Consider the following 20378-nt stretch of genomic DNA (forward strand, 5'->3'; position numbering starts at 1 on the left):
CACCATATATCTGAAAGAGTGGGCTTGCAAAAATTGACAATGACACTGCAGAATGTGCAGACATCACAATTAGTGCACGTTTCTCCAAACCAAACGATTCATTGTTGCTATAAAAATTTGTTAAAGATTTTAGTGTTTTAAGTGCCACAATGCTGCTAATATTGAAGGTTGAAATGTGATTTAACTGGATGTATTTTTTTTATATGCTCATGTGTAATAGATGGTTAAAACAATTTCAGCTGTTAAATATGAAATGAAAATGAAATCAGATATAGCTGCAGGTGTTTAGGCAACCAGCTCTAATGTTCCAGAATACCATCTTTAGGCCCCTTGACCATTGTAAACAGGGAAGAGTAAAGTCCTGTGTGCAGTCCTAATTTGTATCCAAAGATCTCTGGTTTACACAACACTACCCCCTCATTCATCAAACGGCTGACATTCTGGTTTGAATGTTGTCTTAACAGTTGGCCTCTGAACAAAGGGATTGTAATGTAAAACACATGGGTTATTTAATATCGGCTCCTGTTGTGACTGCACACAGCATTTAATTCCTCCCAATTTAGTCATGGGGCCTGAAGGTCAGTTATTGGAACATAACTAGTTGTATAAATAACATGTAAAACAGATGGCTGCATGCATTTTAATTTCGTAAGTTAATTTGTTTGCAGTAGCAGTTGTACTATGTACCAATAGTTCTGCATATTTAGATTGTTTCATAAACCTGTGTATCATTAAGTCGGCAGTATACTGTATACTGCAACGGTATGATAAAAATGCTGTCGACCCAGTGGATCTGTATGTGCACAATTGTGCCTTAAATAACTGTGCATTTCCCTGTCATCCTTAAGTTCTCAGAGAATCTGTTATGCTCTGAAATTTGTACACTTTCATGTGATAATTAGTAGTGCACAAATGTTGGGCTGTGTAGAACTTCATTGTTCCCCATGAGGTGTTTGATATGGCAGGGTCCAGGCTTATGGTGCCCATTTTAATGTGGCTGGAGTCAATCCACTGGCCTCAAAATTGTTCCATGTGGAAACTCTTGTACCTGAATACTGAAGTATGCTGTTGTAACACTCATTGTTCCCTTGTATTTGGTTAGAGCTGTCAACAGTGTTTCCAGCATATTGGAATAAAAATTCCATTAAGGTTGACTTCAAAAGTCAAAGTATGGTGACATCCTGGTCTGTATGATGTGAAGAGTTCTTTCCTGACTACTGCACATAATGGTTGTCCTTGGGCCAGAAGTCATTTTTCTTGTCTAAACTGCAATAAGTCACATACTTCTCAGAAAATAATTCTGTTCAGCAAAGCATGGAATTGGGAAATTATGCCAACAAAGCATTGCAGGCTGAGACTTCCTGCTCTCGGGTAATTCACATGTTTCAGTATCCTTAGCTTTTCAAATATTTTGTCACTTGCATTGTTTGCCTCGGTACTTGCTCAGCTGACAATTTCAACTAGATTTCCTTTGCAACTGCTTGGTTGGTTCAGCACTAGTATGTTTCCTCTCCCATGTCCACATCAGCTGTTACACTGCCTGAAACAAAAGCTGGTTTATCCAAATGGAATGGGGTACTTCAGTGATCCTGCCAAAGCAGTCACTTTAAGCCTTTCTCCATTTTTCCCTTTGTTGGTACTTCTGCACCCACACACAATTCACTGACTCCTAAAGAGTGTGACTGTATTGGCTTAGTGTAAATGTCAGTTTCATAACTGAAACAGTAAAATAATCTACAGTACAATGAAGCTAAAAATGCTTCTCCTAGACTTCAGTGTGGGTATAGCTGTGAAAGAGCTATTTGCACATCTGTAAAAGGTCAGGAGGGGACATGGAATCCAGATATGCTTAAATTGATGACATGTAAGTCAGGTGGTGCTCTAGCTCAGAAGGGTTGAGTGTACTTTCCATGTGACAGCAGGTGGAAACTATGGTAAAGAACACATAGTATTAGAATGAGACTGTGGTTCAGCTGTCTTCAGATTTCTCAGACTTATATTTAGCAAGCATAAGCTTGCTAATACTAAAAGACTTTGACCCTTTCTTCACAGAAAACTGCCAGAATGTGTGCTTCCTGCTGTGCTCAGACTTGCCCCACTTATTACTGTCAGTTTAGCACCTTATCTGCAGTGCTGTATTCATATCAGTGGTGAAAGATCCTGTCAAGTACCACTCACTGCTGTGCATATAGATTAGCCTTATAGCATTGATTATCTTAAAGTAGTCCAAAAAATGAATTAAACAATGTTGTCATAACTACAAATTGTGTGGAAGGCTCTCTTTGTACTCCAGGGAGTGTGTGTAACCACAAATAAACCAGTTTCAGGTTTTGAGGAATGTTCTCTTTACATGTCAAAAACTTTCAGTTACATTTGAAAATTCTTAAACATTCGTAATGTTCCTAATTTTCTTGCCTTACAGCAGTGGCCTCAATGTCGCAGGGCAATTTACTAATGTACAAAATATTGGCATCTTTCATGAAGGATTTGAATTTGTCATTTGAAATTGTCATTTGAAGTTAGCTTTTGCCTTATTGTCACTAAGGCTCCAACAGAAAGGTTTCCTATTAATTTGGGAACTCGGTTTGCTTCATTCTCTTCTAGAAACCAGTGAAATGTTTGAAATGCAGTTCTGAAATAGCTTTCCCTGCTTCCTTAAAGTACCTGGCATTTCCTTAAACTGTTCAGTGGCTCTTATTGACCTCATAATTGCCCTCTGGCAAAGGACAGCAATGTACTTTCAGAGGTACTGAGAACATACTAATCTCCAAAAACACTAGAAATCTGTACAAAGTTGCACACAAACTTGGGGCTTGGTAGTGTTTCCTGCAAGCTGTTTAACTCTTTCCTGACACTTAATTTTTACTAGTCTTGTTTGAACACCTGTTAAAATCAGTGTTCAAACCTTGCTAAGACTGCCATACAGCTTGCACTGCTGTAAAGCTTCAGGCCACCTAACACAGTACTCTGTACATCTTCTTAGACTCTGCACGTAACTCCTGTGCAACAGCTGTCAGGTAATGTTGATTGTTTGGCAATCAGTGGTTCATTGCATACAGTATGTCTAAAAACTTGTCACAAGGAACTTCAATTGCATCAGTCATCAGTTAATTTAACTAATTTGTACTTGCGCTTAGTTATGTTGTTGTGATCTTCAGTCCTGAGACTGGTTTGATGCGGCTCTCCGTGGTACTCTATCCTGTGCAAGCTTCATCTCCCAGTACCTACTGCAGCCTACATCCTTCAGAATCTGCGTAGTGTAGTCATCTCTTGGTCTCCCTCTAAGACTTTTTACCCTCCACGCTGCCCTCCAGTACTAAATTGGTGATCCGTTGATGCCTCAGCTTATGTCCTACCAACTGCTCCGTTCCAGTCAAGTTGTGCCACAAACTCCTCTTCTCCCCAATTCTATTCAATACCTCATTAGTTACGTGATCCACGCATCTAATCTTCAGCATAAACATAATCTGTAGCACTACATTTTGAAAGTTTCTATTCTCGTCTTCTCTAAATTACTTATTGTCCATGTTTCACTCCTGTACATGGCTACACTCCATACAAATACTTTCAGAAATGACTTCCTGACACTTAGATCTTAGTCGATGTTAATTTCTCTTCAGCTCCCCAAATAACAAAATGCTGTTACTACTTTCTCATTTCCTAATCTGATTCCCTTGGCATCACTTGACTTAGACTACATTCCATTATCCTTGTTTAGCTTTTGTTGATGTTCATCTTGTATCCTCCTCTCAAGACACTGTCCATTCCATTCACCTGCTCTTCAAAAGTCCTTTCCTGTCTGACAGAATTACAGTGTCATTGGCGAACCTGTTTCTGTTTCTTCTCCATGGATTTTAATACCTACTCCGAATTTTTCTTTTGTTTCCTTTATTGCTTGCTGAATATACAGATTGAATAACATCGGGGAGAGACTGCAACCCTGTCTCACTCCCTTCCCAACCATTGCTTCCCTTTCATGCCCCTCGACTCTTATAACTGCCATCTGGTTTCTGTACAAATTGTAAATAGCCTTTCGCTCCCTGTATTTTACCCCTGCCATGTTCAGAAATAATTACAAAACACTAAAATTTGTACCTAACATCACATTAACACCATAACTGCATGCCATTCACAGAACGTGAAGAAAAACCGTACTTTAAGAAAAATTGTAAAAGTTCAGTGTCTATTGTATTTGTGTGTTTGTGAAGTTCAGTGAATTAGACATGTCCCATATTGAAACTTCATATTATGAACTGTTGCTTCCTCAGTTTCTGTAATGCAGTTTATGCATAGTAGACTGTTGAGCCATATGTGCTTTGTGCTTGTAGAGACTATTTTGACTTTGAAAATCCACAGGGTTGTGGAAGTCCAAACATGGTTTAGATTTTGTCAAAAAATATGCTGCTTGGAACTTTCCTGATACTCAGTCTTCCTTCTGTTCAGTTAAGAGATTCTCTACATTTTTTCTTTGACTATGTGCAATTAAACAGGCTTTGGAATTCCTAAGTTCATGAACCTTCATTGATGTTAACTGAGCTTGTTTACTGCCACAGGTTGGACTGACTTAAATACACCGGTCTTGAGACACACACACACACACTCCCTATGATTTACTCATTTCTACATTCTACATTCTGCACATTTTTCCACACTGGTAACACCAGCTTGTTTTCCTCCCATACCCACCCATATTTTGGCATAAACTATGTATGGACTGTTGTTCCCAAAAAAGGGATAGTGAGATGTGTTCAGACTCCACATAACAAGGAATTAGTGAAAGTAAAGAATACTAAATACTGTTCCACATATATTCTGCATGCTCATACAGCTTACACGTAAGCTGATGATAAAAATTGCTTTGCAGGCATGAATATTAGTAAAAGTGGGTCCAGTTTTGCTTGTAATGGTTTATCAAAACTTGCAGTTAGCTCAGTTAAGTGGGAGTAGCATGAAACTATTACTGTTATTGCCTGTTAAAGTAATTGTTACAAAGAGGTGATGTAACCACAGTGTAAGGATTTGTACTCAAAATAATTTCATTGATAGCAAACTGGCTTGCTTAAATATTAAGCAGTAGCTGCTTGTGATATTATGACACAGATGGGCAATCTACAGAATTAACTTTAAATTGTCATTTAAATATTTCCACAGGGAGGGAGAGATCTTGAGTAATAACAGGAGCACTTAACTTTTTACCATATATTATAAAAGAAAATGTGTACATCAAATATTTAGTGCATCAGAACAGCTAAGCAGCTTAATTCTTAAACAGCAGAAATAAAAGTAGATCTTCGTAACCATGGACACTTCAATGTTTTGAACAGACTTAGTTCAATGTATTTACACTGTACAGTTAATCTTTGATAAAATACATTTATTAACATTCACAGCACTATCATAGATGCAGGTTTTATAGTTACTTATCACCTACAGTGTTTATCAACAGAAATAGTCTTGTGCTTTCTTTAGACTGCACACTTACATCTGGTATAGGTCTAATTTCTGTAGCTGTTTTCCAGAAGTCACTGCCTTCAGCAAGCATGCAGAGTGTAGTGGACACTAACAGGTTAAAGCCACAATTGCAGGCAGTTTAAATACATTAACCACAAGCTGATTTTAAGAATAACTTTAAAAAGGAACAGTGGACTTTGGTATAACAACTTGGCTGAGACTTCAGCGTATATTTAAATGCAGTTGACATTACACGGAATGCTATCTTCTATTCACATACTAAAAAAGTCAAAGCTAGTATTTGTTAAACATTACAGGTAAGAGGAATATATACATCTCAGTTCCAGTATTTCCTCAAATTATACAAAGAGGACCTATTAAGGCAATTTCTGAAAAACTTGGGGATATTGGGGAAAATTTCTGCTTAATGTTGTAATATTGCTAACTTTCACATTGTGTAGGTCTTATTGTTAGTCTTGAAAAGTATTTAGCTACTTCGGAAGTTTTTCACCATACAGTGGCTTATCACAAATTCGCTTCTGTTCATCAGGGCTTTAACCATATGGTTAGATTGTCTTAAATACTCTGCAGCATTTAACATAGCCTGAGAGGTTAAACACATGGGCATTGTAAAGCTTACCAGCTTCACACTCTGAAGTCTGCAGGTTTAAAATTTCACTCTGGGGCCCTAACCAGTTATGTGAAGAAACATAGATTGTGAAAAAGTTTACTGCTAGATCCCACTTGCAGAATTGTACATTGATGACTGTGTGATGACTTATGCTTTGTGCTTGATGCTTGTTTAGATACCTGTATTACAAAAACTATAAATTTGTAAAATACTTGTGTAATACCTTTTAGCTGTTAATGTAAGGTACTGGTAGCAACTTAGTGTACAGAAATACAGTATGTACAGAAGTTTGCAGTTAAATGGTATAACTAAGAAATGGCAAAGTACTATTTTACAGGAGAATAGTGTGAATGATTCTCAGGACTCATCAAAAAGTTGGGAGAAAGTACTTTTAACTTACACAGTAGAGTAAAAGTACACTTCTAATAAAGAGGAAAAATGAGGGCCCCAAAACTATTTTACTGAATTTTGGAAACAATTGTATTTAAGGATTTGAACACCCTAGATGAAAATTAGACTATTTTTGGGAAAATTGATTACTGACAATGAGAAAATGGGTGCTTTTCAGTAGACTAAAAGAATCTAAAAACAAAATCTAACATTGAAAAGTTGCCGTGGTGTGCATCTATAGTAAAGAGTAATTCCTTATAAATGTGGCATTCAGTAGTTAGAAGACTACACTGTGACTAATTTTAATGAAGTATGGCTGAAATGAGAAATCTCCTGTAACTATTTGTTACTGACAAGATCAGAAAAGGAAAAAATTAAATTGGCATCAGGAGTGCTACAAGAATGGATAAGATCATCCCACCTTGCTCTTAAAATATATACTAGCAAGGTTTATCTGCATGTGTTTACTGGTTTCCATTATGAGCCCCAAATAGGAATTCACAAACCACAATACCAGATGCCTGTTTCCATGTGAATTATGAATTGCATGATTCATGGATTCATCCTGCATTTGCTATTATTGTTAAGCACAAATGTTAGAAAATGAGTGGATTAACATGTACATTAAATGTAATAATCCCTAGTTTCTGAAAGGTGTTAACTTTGCATATTTTTGTAGAATAAAGCCTTCTGATCTTAGTTGCATTGTCTCAGATAATGCTGTAAAGTGTATAGATTGCAAGTTTGCTAGCAGTCTGATTTCTGCCACAAGAAATATTCAGTGTTTGGTGGCAGAAGTTCCACATGTAAACTACATTGTAGTCAAGTTGAAACATTTGCAGGTATTGACCACCACATCTTCAAGAAGCTGTCAGGATCCCCGACATCAGTAACTGCTCTGGGGCAGGATCTGTTCTGGACTATCCATGGCCAGCGCAGCTTGTACTGGGCCAACAAATTCGATGGTGCTTCCAAAGTGAAGAAAATTGACCTTAGTAAGTATGCCATGTGGTGGACACTGGTGCAATTTATCTTGTCATGGCTCTACAGAGTTTCATAGACATAGTACTCTCAAAGAAATTTGTATTTAAACCTAAAAATGTAGTACTTTTGGGATAAATCATTCAAAATTTTTGATAAAATCAGTTCAACCTTCTGCGAAGTTAAATCACCAGGTCGAGCTGTCAGTTACACTGGAGAATACGTAAATCTCAAAGTTTGGAGGCCTCCTTCAGAATTCTGGCCTCTTGTCATTTTGGAGTGATTTCCTCAGATTCCTGCACCCTCACATGGTAGTAAAACATTTGACGTTAGCCCCAGGTTCTACACCCACATTTCTGAAAAACTTTCAGCTTGCTGTCTGACCTGTCATTGAAAAATCACTGCAGCCATGATACTAGTTTTCAGGGATTCGAGGCCTGAACACACTTTTAGGCGAGCATTCCCCCACAGTTATTGAAAGTTGTTGGGAGTGAGTTCTCTCACATTTACTATTAGCAAATGTTTTTGCTAGCTAAACAGGTATAGATTTTATGATACCTAACAATGGAAAATCCAGAATAGAGTGTAACAATATAATAAAAAGGAAAGTTGACATGTGTGAACAGTCTCAGGAAACTGGTGTGTGGAATCAGTTGCCTGAGACTGCAGTTGCATGCATGCTTTTGATGGCCTTACTGACAAGTTTGTAACATACTTTCAATACATGCTATTGATGTTCGTAGGGGGATGGTTCTGTCCATATTCATCAGCAGTTAGTGGGACACGTAACAACTTGAAGCATCTGGACAGTGACAGATCCTGTTACCTTTAAACTTAGGCTTTCTGGTAAACTTATTCTGACCACATTTACAATCTGCATGAATAAAATATAATCACAATAAGATTACTTCATGAAATAGAGTATTATGTCAGATGGTAACATTTCACGAGACGTTCTGCAGATGTCTGTGACATGGTACACAAACAGTAACTGCTACTTTAAGTAACTGCTACTTTCATTAGCATGAGATATGGGCCTCTTGGAAGACTTCATGCATGCATGCATATGATTTTATAAAAGCCATTCTTGGTATGTTTTCTAACTATTATAATAATTAACCATCTTACTTACTGATGGTTGCCTGTTAGTGTCAATAGTTCACAAATTAAGCATGGAACATACTTGGATTAAAACTTGCAATACCCTGTTTAAAGTTCGTGCAATTGTCAATATTGTGATGTCATACAATAATTTGCATAAAGTATTGTGAAATGAGTACTACCCTATTTAAAATCACTAAGGGTAAAACGGTGCTGTAATGTTATGCTGTTACTTGCTAAGCATCAGGCTGACCAACTTGTTAAGCGGTGGTCAAAGAATATATATTCACATATTCTAGTTCAGGAATGACTGGGGTGTAATGTAAAATGTTGAATAAATTTGACAGTTTTCTGCTTCATGGCTCCCTTAATTGATTATTTTTACATACATTTTGATTGATGTTTCTTCACTGTCATCTTGTTTGCATAACTCATTTATCCTGGCATGTTCAAAGATAAAATCCCATAAAAAAATTTCACTCTGTCCTCTATTTATGAAAAACTTTAGTTGATTTGTTTCTAAACACCATAGAAACTTCTCATTTCCTCAGTGGTATTTAATAGTACAGTCCTAAATTTTCAGCAAAGTTCTCTCTCTCTCTCTCTCTCTCTCTCTCTCTCTCTCTCTCTCTCTCTCTCTCTCTCTCTTTTTTGTGATCAATATTTTGATGACATACCCTTCAAGTGATGCAAGTTTAGCTGTTGTGTACTTGTCACCTAGATTCCAGCTAGACTGAATTACTGAATAGGCAAGTCAAAAGCCAGAATGTCTGAGAAAGGAAATAGACAGAGAAAAAGCCAAAAAATAACCTTCCTGCCATAGGCTTACCCAAATCTGGAAAAACTACTGTGAAAACAATGCATCTACAGGCATCTAATGTATCTCACTCCTTTAAACTTAAAAGGAGGATATGGAAAGTGCTCTAATGAAGTTTCCCCAGAAACTACTTGGTGTAAGAAGTAAGTGAATGTGTTGGATTATCTGCAGACACCTTTCAGTTTCTGAAAAAAGGAGTCACTTTATATCTAATATAGATATAATTTAGATGTCTTTAAGCACAATTTAGTCTCAGCCAAAATAGTGACACAATAGCTACTATTGCAGGGTATTTCCAGTGGTTACAATCCTTTTGGTCTCATAATAAAAGAACCAAAATGAGAACGTTCTTTGTCTAGTCTTCAGCAAGACTTAATACGTTCCCTTGGATGAAACCGATCATAAAAATGATACCAATTATACAAAAATTTTAAAGTTTTGAATGCCATGAGCATTGCAAGAAGACAGGTTTGGCAGTGTCACTTCTCCGTAAGAATTACTGTGGAAAGATTGTTGAAAATTTCACATGTTGGCAATAAATTCACTGCAAACCATTTGTAATGATCATCACTTTTCTGAAAACTGGAACTTGTTCATTTTTGGTAAAGGTAAAAAGGATTTTCACTGAAGTTTAAGATTTATTCTTCCTCATATTCATTAGAGACAAATATGAACACTTTCAGTATACACAGGAAAACATGCTTGTTGTTCACTTCTCTGAATAGTGGATAAATGAACAACAAAGATAAAAAGCAGGTTTCAAACAGAGCACAAAATGTGAAGCTGTAAGAATATTAACTGTGCCACTGCTTCAGTTGTACTACTTACACACTAAAAGGCACAAAGTTCCACAAACATTGACAATTGTTTATTTGGAAATGGTAGAGTATCTGCAGGGAAAGTGTTTGCTTATTTTCAATTGAATGAAGTTTCTGGTAAATCTTGGTACGACACTTGTTCTCCTCAGAGCAACTTTACAAAGCATAGTTTTTGTCCCAAGTCTTCAAAATCTGGGTGTAGATTATATTCCATGTTAATGTTGCATCTGTTCGCTGGACCAGACTGTTCTGTTTGTCATATCACTGAAGTCACAGATGCAAAGAACAAACCAGCTGTCTCAGAGCACTGCCTCAAAATTGTGAAATGAAATGTGAAACCAGTATCACAGTGTGAACTCTGGGACAGTGTGATTCTTATACTGAAATAAAAATGCCAGGAAACCTATTACACAAAGACAGATAAACTTAAATAATGCTTGGGATCTGGCAGTCAATTTGAGTGCCTCTAACCACAACATCCACCAGAGTTAAAATACGCTAAATTTGCAGTTGACAGAACATTAGCGCTAACTCTTAAACAATATTGGGGATGGGAATAGAACTGTTACAAATAAGTGTGAAACCAAACAATAATTGTCTGGTTGGAGTCAGTGAGTGCACAACAGCAACCCAGAACACTTGGTCGACAGCTTGGCCTATCAACCAAAATGAGCACTAAATGAAAATGTGGGAGAACACTAAGAAGCACAATTAATAATAAAAATTGCTACATAGAAACACATTTGCTCAATTGTTTTGCTTGCTTGCTCTGTTTTAATGACATTTTGTCAGTTGTAACTTCATCCTTACCAATAAATATATTAACAGTATCATCACAGATCTTCATTGAACAAGTTCTGACATTGCTCTCTGTGGTTTTGCTGTGCCAAGTGGCATGTAGCTGAACCTAGTTTTTGCAGTGCCACCTGTGTCCAGGTCCATGGTTTGCTTTCACATTAGAGCCCATTATAATTAAACAATGCTGTCCAAATGATACAGAAATAATTTTCATGCCCCCCTCCCCGGGTTTCAAAGTGCACTGAGCTGTAATCATAAAATTTGTAGATGTGTTAACACTTCATGGATTAACACATTGCATACTGATATCAAAATAAAAGATTGAAAATCTTTCATGATTACATTTCCACCAATAAAAATAAACTTCAAATTCTGAAAATTGGAACTAAGTCCTACAAATTCAACCAGCTCCATGGTTTTGTTTGAATATAGGGTTTTCAAAGTAAAATCTTGGTTAGGAAGTCTTATAAAGATGACACACACATTCAATTATACAAATCTGCTGCTCAATTGTTGGTAGTTCCATAAGTCATCTTAGTCAATCCACAATAATCACGACAGATAATGGGTCAAATTCACTCCAGGTGGGATGAAGTTGAAATAGATTTTTAATTTTGATCTGTTGGAGCAAAAGGTGACAAGACAAAATATTTTATTACAGCTCAATACCAGTGTTTAGAAAGGAAAAATACAGTAATATTTCTGAAACAAATCTGAACTCGGTAATAATCTTTACTGTTTGACAGTACAGACACCAATGAAAACCACAATATTGCACACAAATTTTCAACATATGTTTGAAGGTGACTTGGATGTAACGCACACTTCACAGTATTTGAAATGGTGGGCATCTGCATCACAATTAAAAATATGCAAACCTGAAGAATGCCTGAAAAGTTGGACTGTTTCAAAAGTCTGTGATGTAAAAGGAAACACCATTGCTTCCCTTGTGGATATTTTCCAAGGGATCCACATAGCCAAATTTAGACATTATGCCCCAATTTGCTATTCACAGCCAACCATAGATTGACCCCCTAGTCAACCATGTTTCTTAGTTCAGAAAGCTCACTGTATACCAGATGTTATTTTGTTTAAAACTGTATTACTTCAGTGGGACATATGTCCCATCAACTGAAAAGGTTGAAATGCTTCATAAAACATACTATAGTATACATGACAGAGTAAGAATTGTAATGTCCTGTTTTATCTTGTCCAGTGTCTCTTCTGAATTATCATGTACCCAGCAAACCAGTTTCATCTAATAGAAACCTGGTAAAATGAAAACTACCTCCTAAAGTAGCTTCGTGTAGGCTTGATTCCCTTTACATTGAAGCTCACTTCAGAAAGATAGCCTCTGTTGGTTTTAAGGTCTTAATTACCCACACTTGAATGTTTTGGCGAATGATCCCTTAACCACACTGCATGGTTGACTTACATGGTACTCTCCCACTTATGCAGTAGATATCGCATTCATTTGCTTTTGAAAAGTAAATTAATTTAGCTCAGTTCTAGATTGGAAGAAATGTTTCACTCCATACTTAAGAATACTGTAATAACCCCTGATAAGGCTGTTAGAAGTGTCTACTCAAACATTACAGTGCAATTTGAGCACACCCAGTGGGAAAGAGTTTAAGCTTCTTAATTTTCTCATCTCTAACTTAGAGATTGGTGCTATGCATGTGTTGGAAACACCAAGAAATATGTCTAGAGGTTAGATTTGATTTTCTGTGCCTTGAAACATTTAAAGTTGCCACAAATTCCTAGTGGTTTCCTTGTTACTAAGGTGTTGCAGCTGGTATGTAGCGCAACCATATTGTTTACTGGTTGGGTGAAAGACAGCTATTATTGTTTACTGTACTGTGATCATCTCTACCCCTTCTCTTGCCCAGACTAAATGAGTAAATATCAAAACACTGGTTTTGTGTGAAAAATGTATAAAAGTGAATTTCTTGGAACAGGGGATTGAGATTGTGCTCAGCTTACCCAGTATTTGGGTGACTTGCCTAGGGAGCAGGGAGTCTGTCTTGATATAGGTGTTGCCTTAACATGTTAGCATGAAATTGTCATGTTGTTGTTGTTGTGGTGGTCTTCAGTCCTGAGACTGGTTTGATGCAGCTCTCCATGCTACTCTATCCTATGCAAGCTTCATCTCCCAGTACCTACTGCAACCTACATCCTTCTGAATCTGCTTAGTGTATTCATCTCTTGGTCTCCCTCTACGATTTTTACTCTCCACGCTGCCCTCCAATGCTAAATTTGTGATCCCTTGATGCCTCAGAACATGTCCTACCAACTGATCCCTTCTTCATGTCATGAGAATTGTGTATTGTGTAATTTTGCATTAAATGCTAGCAGTCTAAAACTTCTGTTAACTTTTATTTCCAAATTAATGCTTATGACTGCAGTAATATGTAGATTACACCCTATCTGGAATTTGGTTTTTATGGTAAAAATTAAAATTTTAATATATTAAATGATTCAGAGCAAAACATATTTACAATAATATAGTGCCTGTGTTCAGAAGTATGTTTTTGTTCGGACGTGGTTGCATGTCTGAAGGAACACATTGCAGTGATGAAAGCCATTATGAAATACAGCAAATGTATTCACAGGTGTCACTATGGACAGCCATCACTTGTACAGCGAAATGACAAATCTTGTGCTGGACTACTTGTGACAAGTGGAAAATCCAGGTTTAAGTTCCAGTAAAAACAATTTTGTCATTCCTTTATACAGCTGGTGGCAACCCTTATTGGTAACTGCAAATACTTAGCAGGTGTGCTATGCAATTGAGAAAAGGAACAGATTAGGAGTAAGCTGTAACATTATAGCTACTTGTTGTAATGTGGTAATAACATTGTGTGCTAATGTAGACCAAAGTTTACATGTAAAATGAACTAAGTAGCTGACCATTATTTAGGAGGAGTGAAAATTGCAACTATCACCAATAAAAACACATGAAATTGGTAACATTAGCAATTTCTTCTCTGAATTTGTGTGGATTTGTGGAACTTGGAATTTCAAATCCTGAAAATAGTGGCCAGCCCTGTGTTCCTCAGTTTTGCCCTCACATCAGTTTACCATTTGGTACCCGAAGTATCATTTTGCAGTGGCTGCGGACGACACGTACCACGTAGTGCTGACGGCTGTGAGGGGAGTGGCGCTGCTGCCGAACCACCCGTGCCATCAGGGGAATGGTGGCTGCAGCCACCTGTGCCTGATGAGGGGACAGAAGCAGGTGAGCTTTGTGGGACAACAGCTTCTGAGACTTCAACCTTGAGCAGGAGTCACAATCTGGGTCTGCTTCCTGAAGTAACTTGGGAAGATTAAGGGATGCATTTTACAAATAGTGCACAGGAGCTGGTGGAAAAAAACAGCTTTGTTAAAAAAACAATTTTAAGGTTTGAGTAGTTTCTCATTGACAAGTTATATGAAATTAGTCGGTAAAAATTAGTAGAAAACATTCCATATAAAATTATGTGAATGGCAATATCATGATTAAAATTACTGAAGAACTATAAAAATACAAAGTGCATGTAGCTGTAAAGTAAAATGAGTGGCATGTAAATAAACAAGAAATCTGGGAAAGTCGAGGAATTATTTAGAATCTGCGAATTTTTCATTTAGTTCCACTTAAAATTTTTTTATTAATAAGAACCAATACTTCAGCCAAAACATTTTACTTGAGCCCACTACTGCAGAATAATACTGTAGTAATAAAACATAAGGCTAACACAAATTAAACTTTTCTTGCAAATCTGCCATTTAAGACAAGAAAACAGTGCACACAAAAGCACCTGCTCACAGCAAAAATGTCAGTTTTTGTAATGAAGGCTACACAATACTTAATAACTGTAGAGTATTGTACCACATGGAAGAGGACATTATGGGTGGCCAGTATCCTTTAAACACAAATGCACACCTGGATTAAAACAAATTATTCATATGAACTGAAAATATTTACTTTACTTTACTTAACTTGAATTGAGTTCATGGTTTTGTAGTATAAGCTCATCAGTAAGTCATCCTGTTGACTGATGTAATGTCCATCTTGGTAATTCTGTTATTACAAATTTCTTTCTCACAGCCAGTAAAGTAAAATTCTGGTTTAGGTAAACTGGTCCTAGTAGTCACTAATATGGTCACTGTATTGCCATAACTTGTAATGAACCAAACTTGGTCTGTGAGTAAACTGATGGATGTCAAACTGGATGATTTAGTGCAAGCATCAAGTCAAACCAGTTTTGTTTTGAAAACATAGCATTCACTGCATATGCACAAGCTTTTTTTTTTTTCTGGGAGCTGGTAAAATTGGCATTTTTGTACTGTTGCAAAGAAACCACTTGAACGTGGCCTTCTTTTCTGCACATGTAACACGTTGAATTATGTGATGGGCAATCTTGTCCTTTATGATAAGAAAAACATCTAGGGCAAGACTTCACTAAATCGACAGGCTTGTTGCCATGTCTACATGGCTGTCGGCACAGTTCTGTATGTACTCATTGTGGCTGGTTGGGACGGTCACGAACAAAGAGTAAAGGCCCGACAAATCAGGGCCTGATGAAACTTGTCACCTGCTATTGCACCTGAATCGTAGTGCTCTAAGGTTTGCAATACTTGAAGTTATGGATCAGAATATTTTAAAATCTGTTCCCATATTCTACCATCTGAAACGGTGAATGTTATTGCTTCACATATCATTAAATCCCTGTGAAAGTTGCCACAACTACACTGAAATTTAAACTTCCTAGTCGTGCCCGTTAATTCTGTGTAACACTGGCAATAAGTCTGTTCTGGCTTTTCCTGCAAGCGAAAGAACTGATATCGGGCTGCAGCTACTTGCACTTGTCGATCACAGTATCGAATTAATGCAGTGATTACTTGATCAGACAAGTTTGTCGGGAGATGAAATTCGGAATAGTTCCTGTATTAACCTGAACACTGGGGACCCACAATTGAAAGGAAGTATAACTTTACAGTACCTTGAACATGGTGAACTTGACCATGTGCTTGGAGCTGAGTCAGGTATTCAATCCATTCCAACTGCTTTTTAAACTGTCATTGGTATACTGGTTGACAACACTGGGGAATTCATGTCAAAGTAAGCAAAGCCTCTGAGAAGAAAAATTTGATTACTTCTGCAACTCCCTCTCCTAGAGTACATGCAAGAACACATCAAATTTCAAGAGTAGAAACACTTGAACACAATCACCCCCTGCAAACTAAAAAGAGAAGCAAGCAAAATCTTCAGCCACGGAATTATCCTAATTTGCCATTGTAGGGTCTTGGACCCCAAGGAAGCAAGGGAGGGAATGTTATGGGTGGCAGGTATCCTCTTTCTAAAACATAAATCCGCATGTGGATTAATACTGTTCTTTATTTACAAGAACTGGAAATGTTTACTTAAATTGAATAGTCCATGTTCTGTGGTACAAGCTCATCAGTAACTCATCTTGTTGACTGATGTAATGTCCATATTGGTAACCTTGCTATAAAAAAAAAACCCTTGAGTTCCTCACTGCTGGTTGAGGTAAACTAATCCTGTTAGTTACTAATATGGTCACTGTATTGTCATAACCTGCGACAAATTAAACCTGTTCTGTGAGTAAATTGACAGATGCCAACCTGGATGATTGAGTGATGCCCTCCAGTCAGTAGCGGTGGCCTAAATACCTGGTGTCAAGAGGGTGTTAGCAGCTTGTTGCTTGTGGGTGAATCTTTCTAATATCTCTCATGATAGGTGTGCTCAATCAAACTACTACTAATCTATCTTCGCACTTCATCTTTACAGACCAGTGTGCTGATGACAGCTTATGCCAGCACAGTAACAAGACTGACTTTGAGGTTGACTTAAAAGCTGTCTACATTTCTAATGGGTCAAGGGGGAAATATTGTAAATGGTGGTTTGAGAAGTGATACTTCAAAAGTAATTTCCTTTTATGCAAGAGGAATTAAAGTGACATGTGTGAATATGCAATGACTTCCTTAAATTAGTGTTACTCTCATTATAAACATAACACTTTGAGGACCAATCACTTCGAAATATTTTGGATGCAGAAGACCTGCATTTGTCATTAAATTTTACTGGCTCTTTCATGTTTGATTTATATTAAGATACAGATGGTAAAGATTAAGCTGAAGTTTATTCATACATTTCAGTTCTTCCATGTATTGTTTCTGCCATTGCTTTAGCATAATTTGTAATTTAAAAAATTGCTTTTGAAGCTACTGTGTTGTATTAGGTGGGACATGTATAACACTATATTTTCATATTATGAAAGTACTTAGTCATCATGCATTCATCATTCCAGAATGTTTTTTAGTGGTGTGTTTCCTGAAGTGCAAGGAAGTTCTGTGCCAGTGTGTAAAATAAGATTGAAAAGTTCCATAGATCAGATAAGTGTGTCACTTAGTATAGAAATACATACTTTCAGCCACAATAGTATACTTTAACTTGGAAAAAGTGTTCAACTTGGAAATCTACAAAACATTTGACTCTTGTCTGTATATACTCCATGTAATTGAAACTGTTTACCTTCCCGTTTCATTTGATGTAGGAAATTTTTATTGGTAACACAGTTCTAGATAATTGTGTATAAATTATAAAACTGCAGTAAAACAAAATGCACTTCAAATATTGCAATGAGTATTGCAATACCTCATGGTAGAACTTGGTCTTAACAGTTGCTTGTGTGTTAATGTAGAAATTGTGACACTTGCTTCCTAACAAATAAGTGTAGTCAATGGGTGTATGTGGATGTCAATAGTACCTCATTAGTTAGCTAATACAGCTGCTGTTAAGCAGTCCTTTGTAACACAAATTTTAATAAGCTTCTATTCTCTTGCCTGTATGCAGTAAAGTTCCCTAAAAGTTGACACTACAGGCAGACCTTTTGGAAAGACTACGTAATACTAAATATTTTTGAATACTGTATATTTTTCCGAAAATACCATTGTTACTATTGCTAATGCAGTTTTGTATTTGCTCCATTTCAGCTGTTGTCAGTTTTTTGCTACCAAGTAGCAAAACTAACCTACTGAATTTCCTAACAATTCCTTTGTGACCAATTTTTACTACATTCCATTAGCCTTGAACCTCCTTAGTAGCAGTTCATCTTGCCTCTTCAATGAGCAGTTGAATGTAATGGCTAGTATCTTCCATAGTTGTGGTGTCTGACAGAATGTCATTAAAACTTTTTCTCTGAACTTCTTTTCAGTCTTCCCCGTAGCTTCCTTTAGTGTGTTGAATGTATGGACTGAATATCGGGGATAGGCCACAACTCTTTCCTTTCTTGACAACTGCTTCCCCTTTAGAATCCGTGGACTCTAAAAACTAAATTTGTTTCTGTGAAAATTGAACATCTTGTGCCTCATATTTCATCCTAGTTTTCATCAATTTAAAATGTGTGAAAAGCTACAGATGCTAAGAGCATAGATTTAACTTTGCCATCCACACGTCTTGTACAAATTTGTGGTGCCGGCTGTGATAATTCATATTACTTGGCTTGTTGCCAGCTGCTTGTCACCTTTCTGTTGATGACAAGCTTCAAACACATTGACTTTTGTGCACTTTAATTTTTCTGGAAATCCCCTATTTTGCTGTATAGTTCCACAAACTCTAATTTTCTTTTCAAGTAACTTTTCTGCAAGTTCTACACGGTTACAATAATTATCCATGTAGAGATGCCACTTTCCATAATGTCAATAGGGCCAGCAGTGTTTCTGCTGAAGGCTGTCCAGTGCCGGAATAGATCTTGAATGAGGAAATGTCTCCTGTACTTGAATCACGCAGCATCTGAATAAGTATGTAATATTTTCAATATAATGGAAGAAAACATTCCACGTGGGAAAAATTATATATAAAAACAAAGATGAGGTGACTTACCGAACAAAAGCGCTGGCAGGTCGATAGACACACAAACACAAACATACACACAAAAATTCAAGCTTTCGCAACAGACTGTTGCCTCATCAGGAAAGAGGGAAGGAGAAGGGAAGACGAAAGGAAGTGGGTTTTAAGGGGGAGGGTAAGGAGTCATTCCAATCCCGGGAGCGGAAAGACTTACCTTAGGGGGAAAAAAAGGACAGGTATACACTCGCACACACGCACATATCCATCCACACATACAGACACAGACATCTTTAAATATGTCTGCTTGTGTCTGTATGTGTGGATGGATATGTGCGTGTGTGCGAGTGTATACCTGTCCTTTTTTCCCCCTAAGGTAAGTCTTTCCGCTCCCGGGATTGGAATGACTCCTTACCCTCTCCCTTAAAACCCACTTCCTTTCGTCTTCCCCTCTCCTTCCCTCTTTCCTGATAAGGCAACAATCTGTTGCGAAAGCTTGAATTTTGTGTGTATGTTTGTGTGTCTATCGACCTGCCAGCGCTTTTGTTCGGTAAGTCACCTCATCTTTGTTTTTATATATAATATGTAATATTTCCTAATTTTCTATGGACCATAAACTTTGAAATTTAACCAGTCATGCCATGGTATCCTTTCATCATCAATTGATATGGTTTGACTTAGATTAAATGTTTTTAAAATTTTGGAAAAAATAATAAATTACAAATTGCAGTTTGAAAAGCTGGTCGGCATTATCCGGTTTATTGTCGGGAAAATGTAAAAACATTTGTCTGAAGTGGTTACAGGGACATTGTTTTGTGATCCATGTATGTATCAACGGATTTGTTGGCCAATAATCATTGATCCTTGCTTTTACAATTATCATAAGGATAGCAAGCCCAACCATTTTCAAAGTTTGGGTCCCGCAATGTCGACAAATTAGGTGTTTTATCTGGTTTTATTATATTACCATTTTGAGTGTAGTACTTGGTTTCATTGCTAATATATATTGGAATGGGCTATTTGAATATAATTCTACAATATCCTCGACACACTATTTGGGAAATGTTTGGACCTGGGATCCTTCCAATTTATTATTGGTCGTCAGTAAATGTCTGACCACTGTGCACTGTCTTCTTTGTCTGATTTGTCAGTTGACAATTGTACTGTTCACCGAATTCTTCATGGATGTATTGCAATATCTTCCCACAATTCTGTTTCACTTTCACTTTATTGATATCCGATGTCTTCCTCTTCAGCCAAATTGTCTGGAACGTCAGACAAGACGTCCGCACATTCATTATAATCATGTCTTCTTTCATCTGCCATGGTCAAACAACACCCAAACTTACAAAAACAAATGTCTTGATGTTCATAACTTTTTACCGAGCAAAATAGTGAAAAAGATACTAAAGTACTGTTGCTGGCTGCTGCACGGTACTGCACTCGTGACACCACTGTGGTGTTGCCGGCCACTGAGCGATACTGTGCACATGACACCTTCTTGTCGCTGGCCACTGACTGCTGTTTCGTGCAAGACACGAC

The 20378-nt window shown here is 37.2% G+C and overlaps 1 protein-coding gene across 1 annotated transcript in view; it reads left to right on the forward strand.

Annotated features, from left to right (window-relative positions):
* The window catches only part of LOC124553503 (putative vitellogenin receptor), a 148450-nt gene that overhangs the window by 87901 nt on the left and 40171 nt on the right, over nucleotides 1-20378 (forward strand). Inside the window, exons 34-35 of the mRNA XM_047127356.1 lie at nucleotides 7315-7467; nucleotides 14098-14225. Coding sequence (XP_046983312.1) covers nucleotides 7315-7467; nucleotides 14098-14225 — 281 coding nt within the window. The remainder of the gene's footprint in view (nucleotides 1-7314; nucleotides 7468-14097; nucleotides 14226-20378) is intronic.

The sequence above is a fragment of the Schistocerca americana genome, chromosome 11 (genome assembly GCF_021461395.2).
Source record: "Schistocerca americana isolate TAMUIC-IGC-003095 chromosome 11, iqSchAmer2.1, whole genome shotgun sequence".
Lineage (NCBI taxonomy): Eukaryota > Metazoa > Arthropoda > Insecta > Orthoptera > Acrididae > Schistocerca > Schistocerca americana.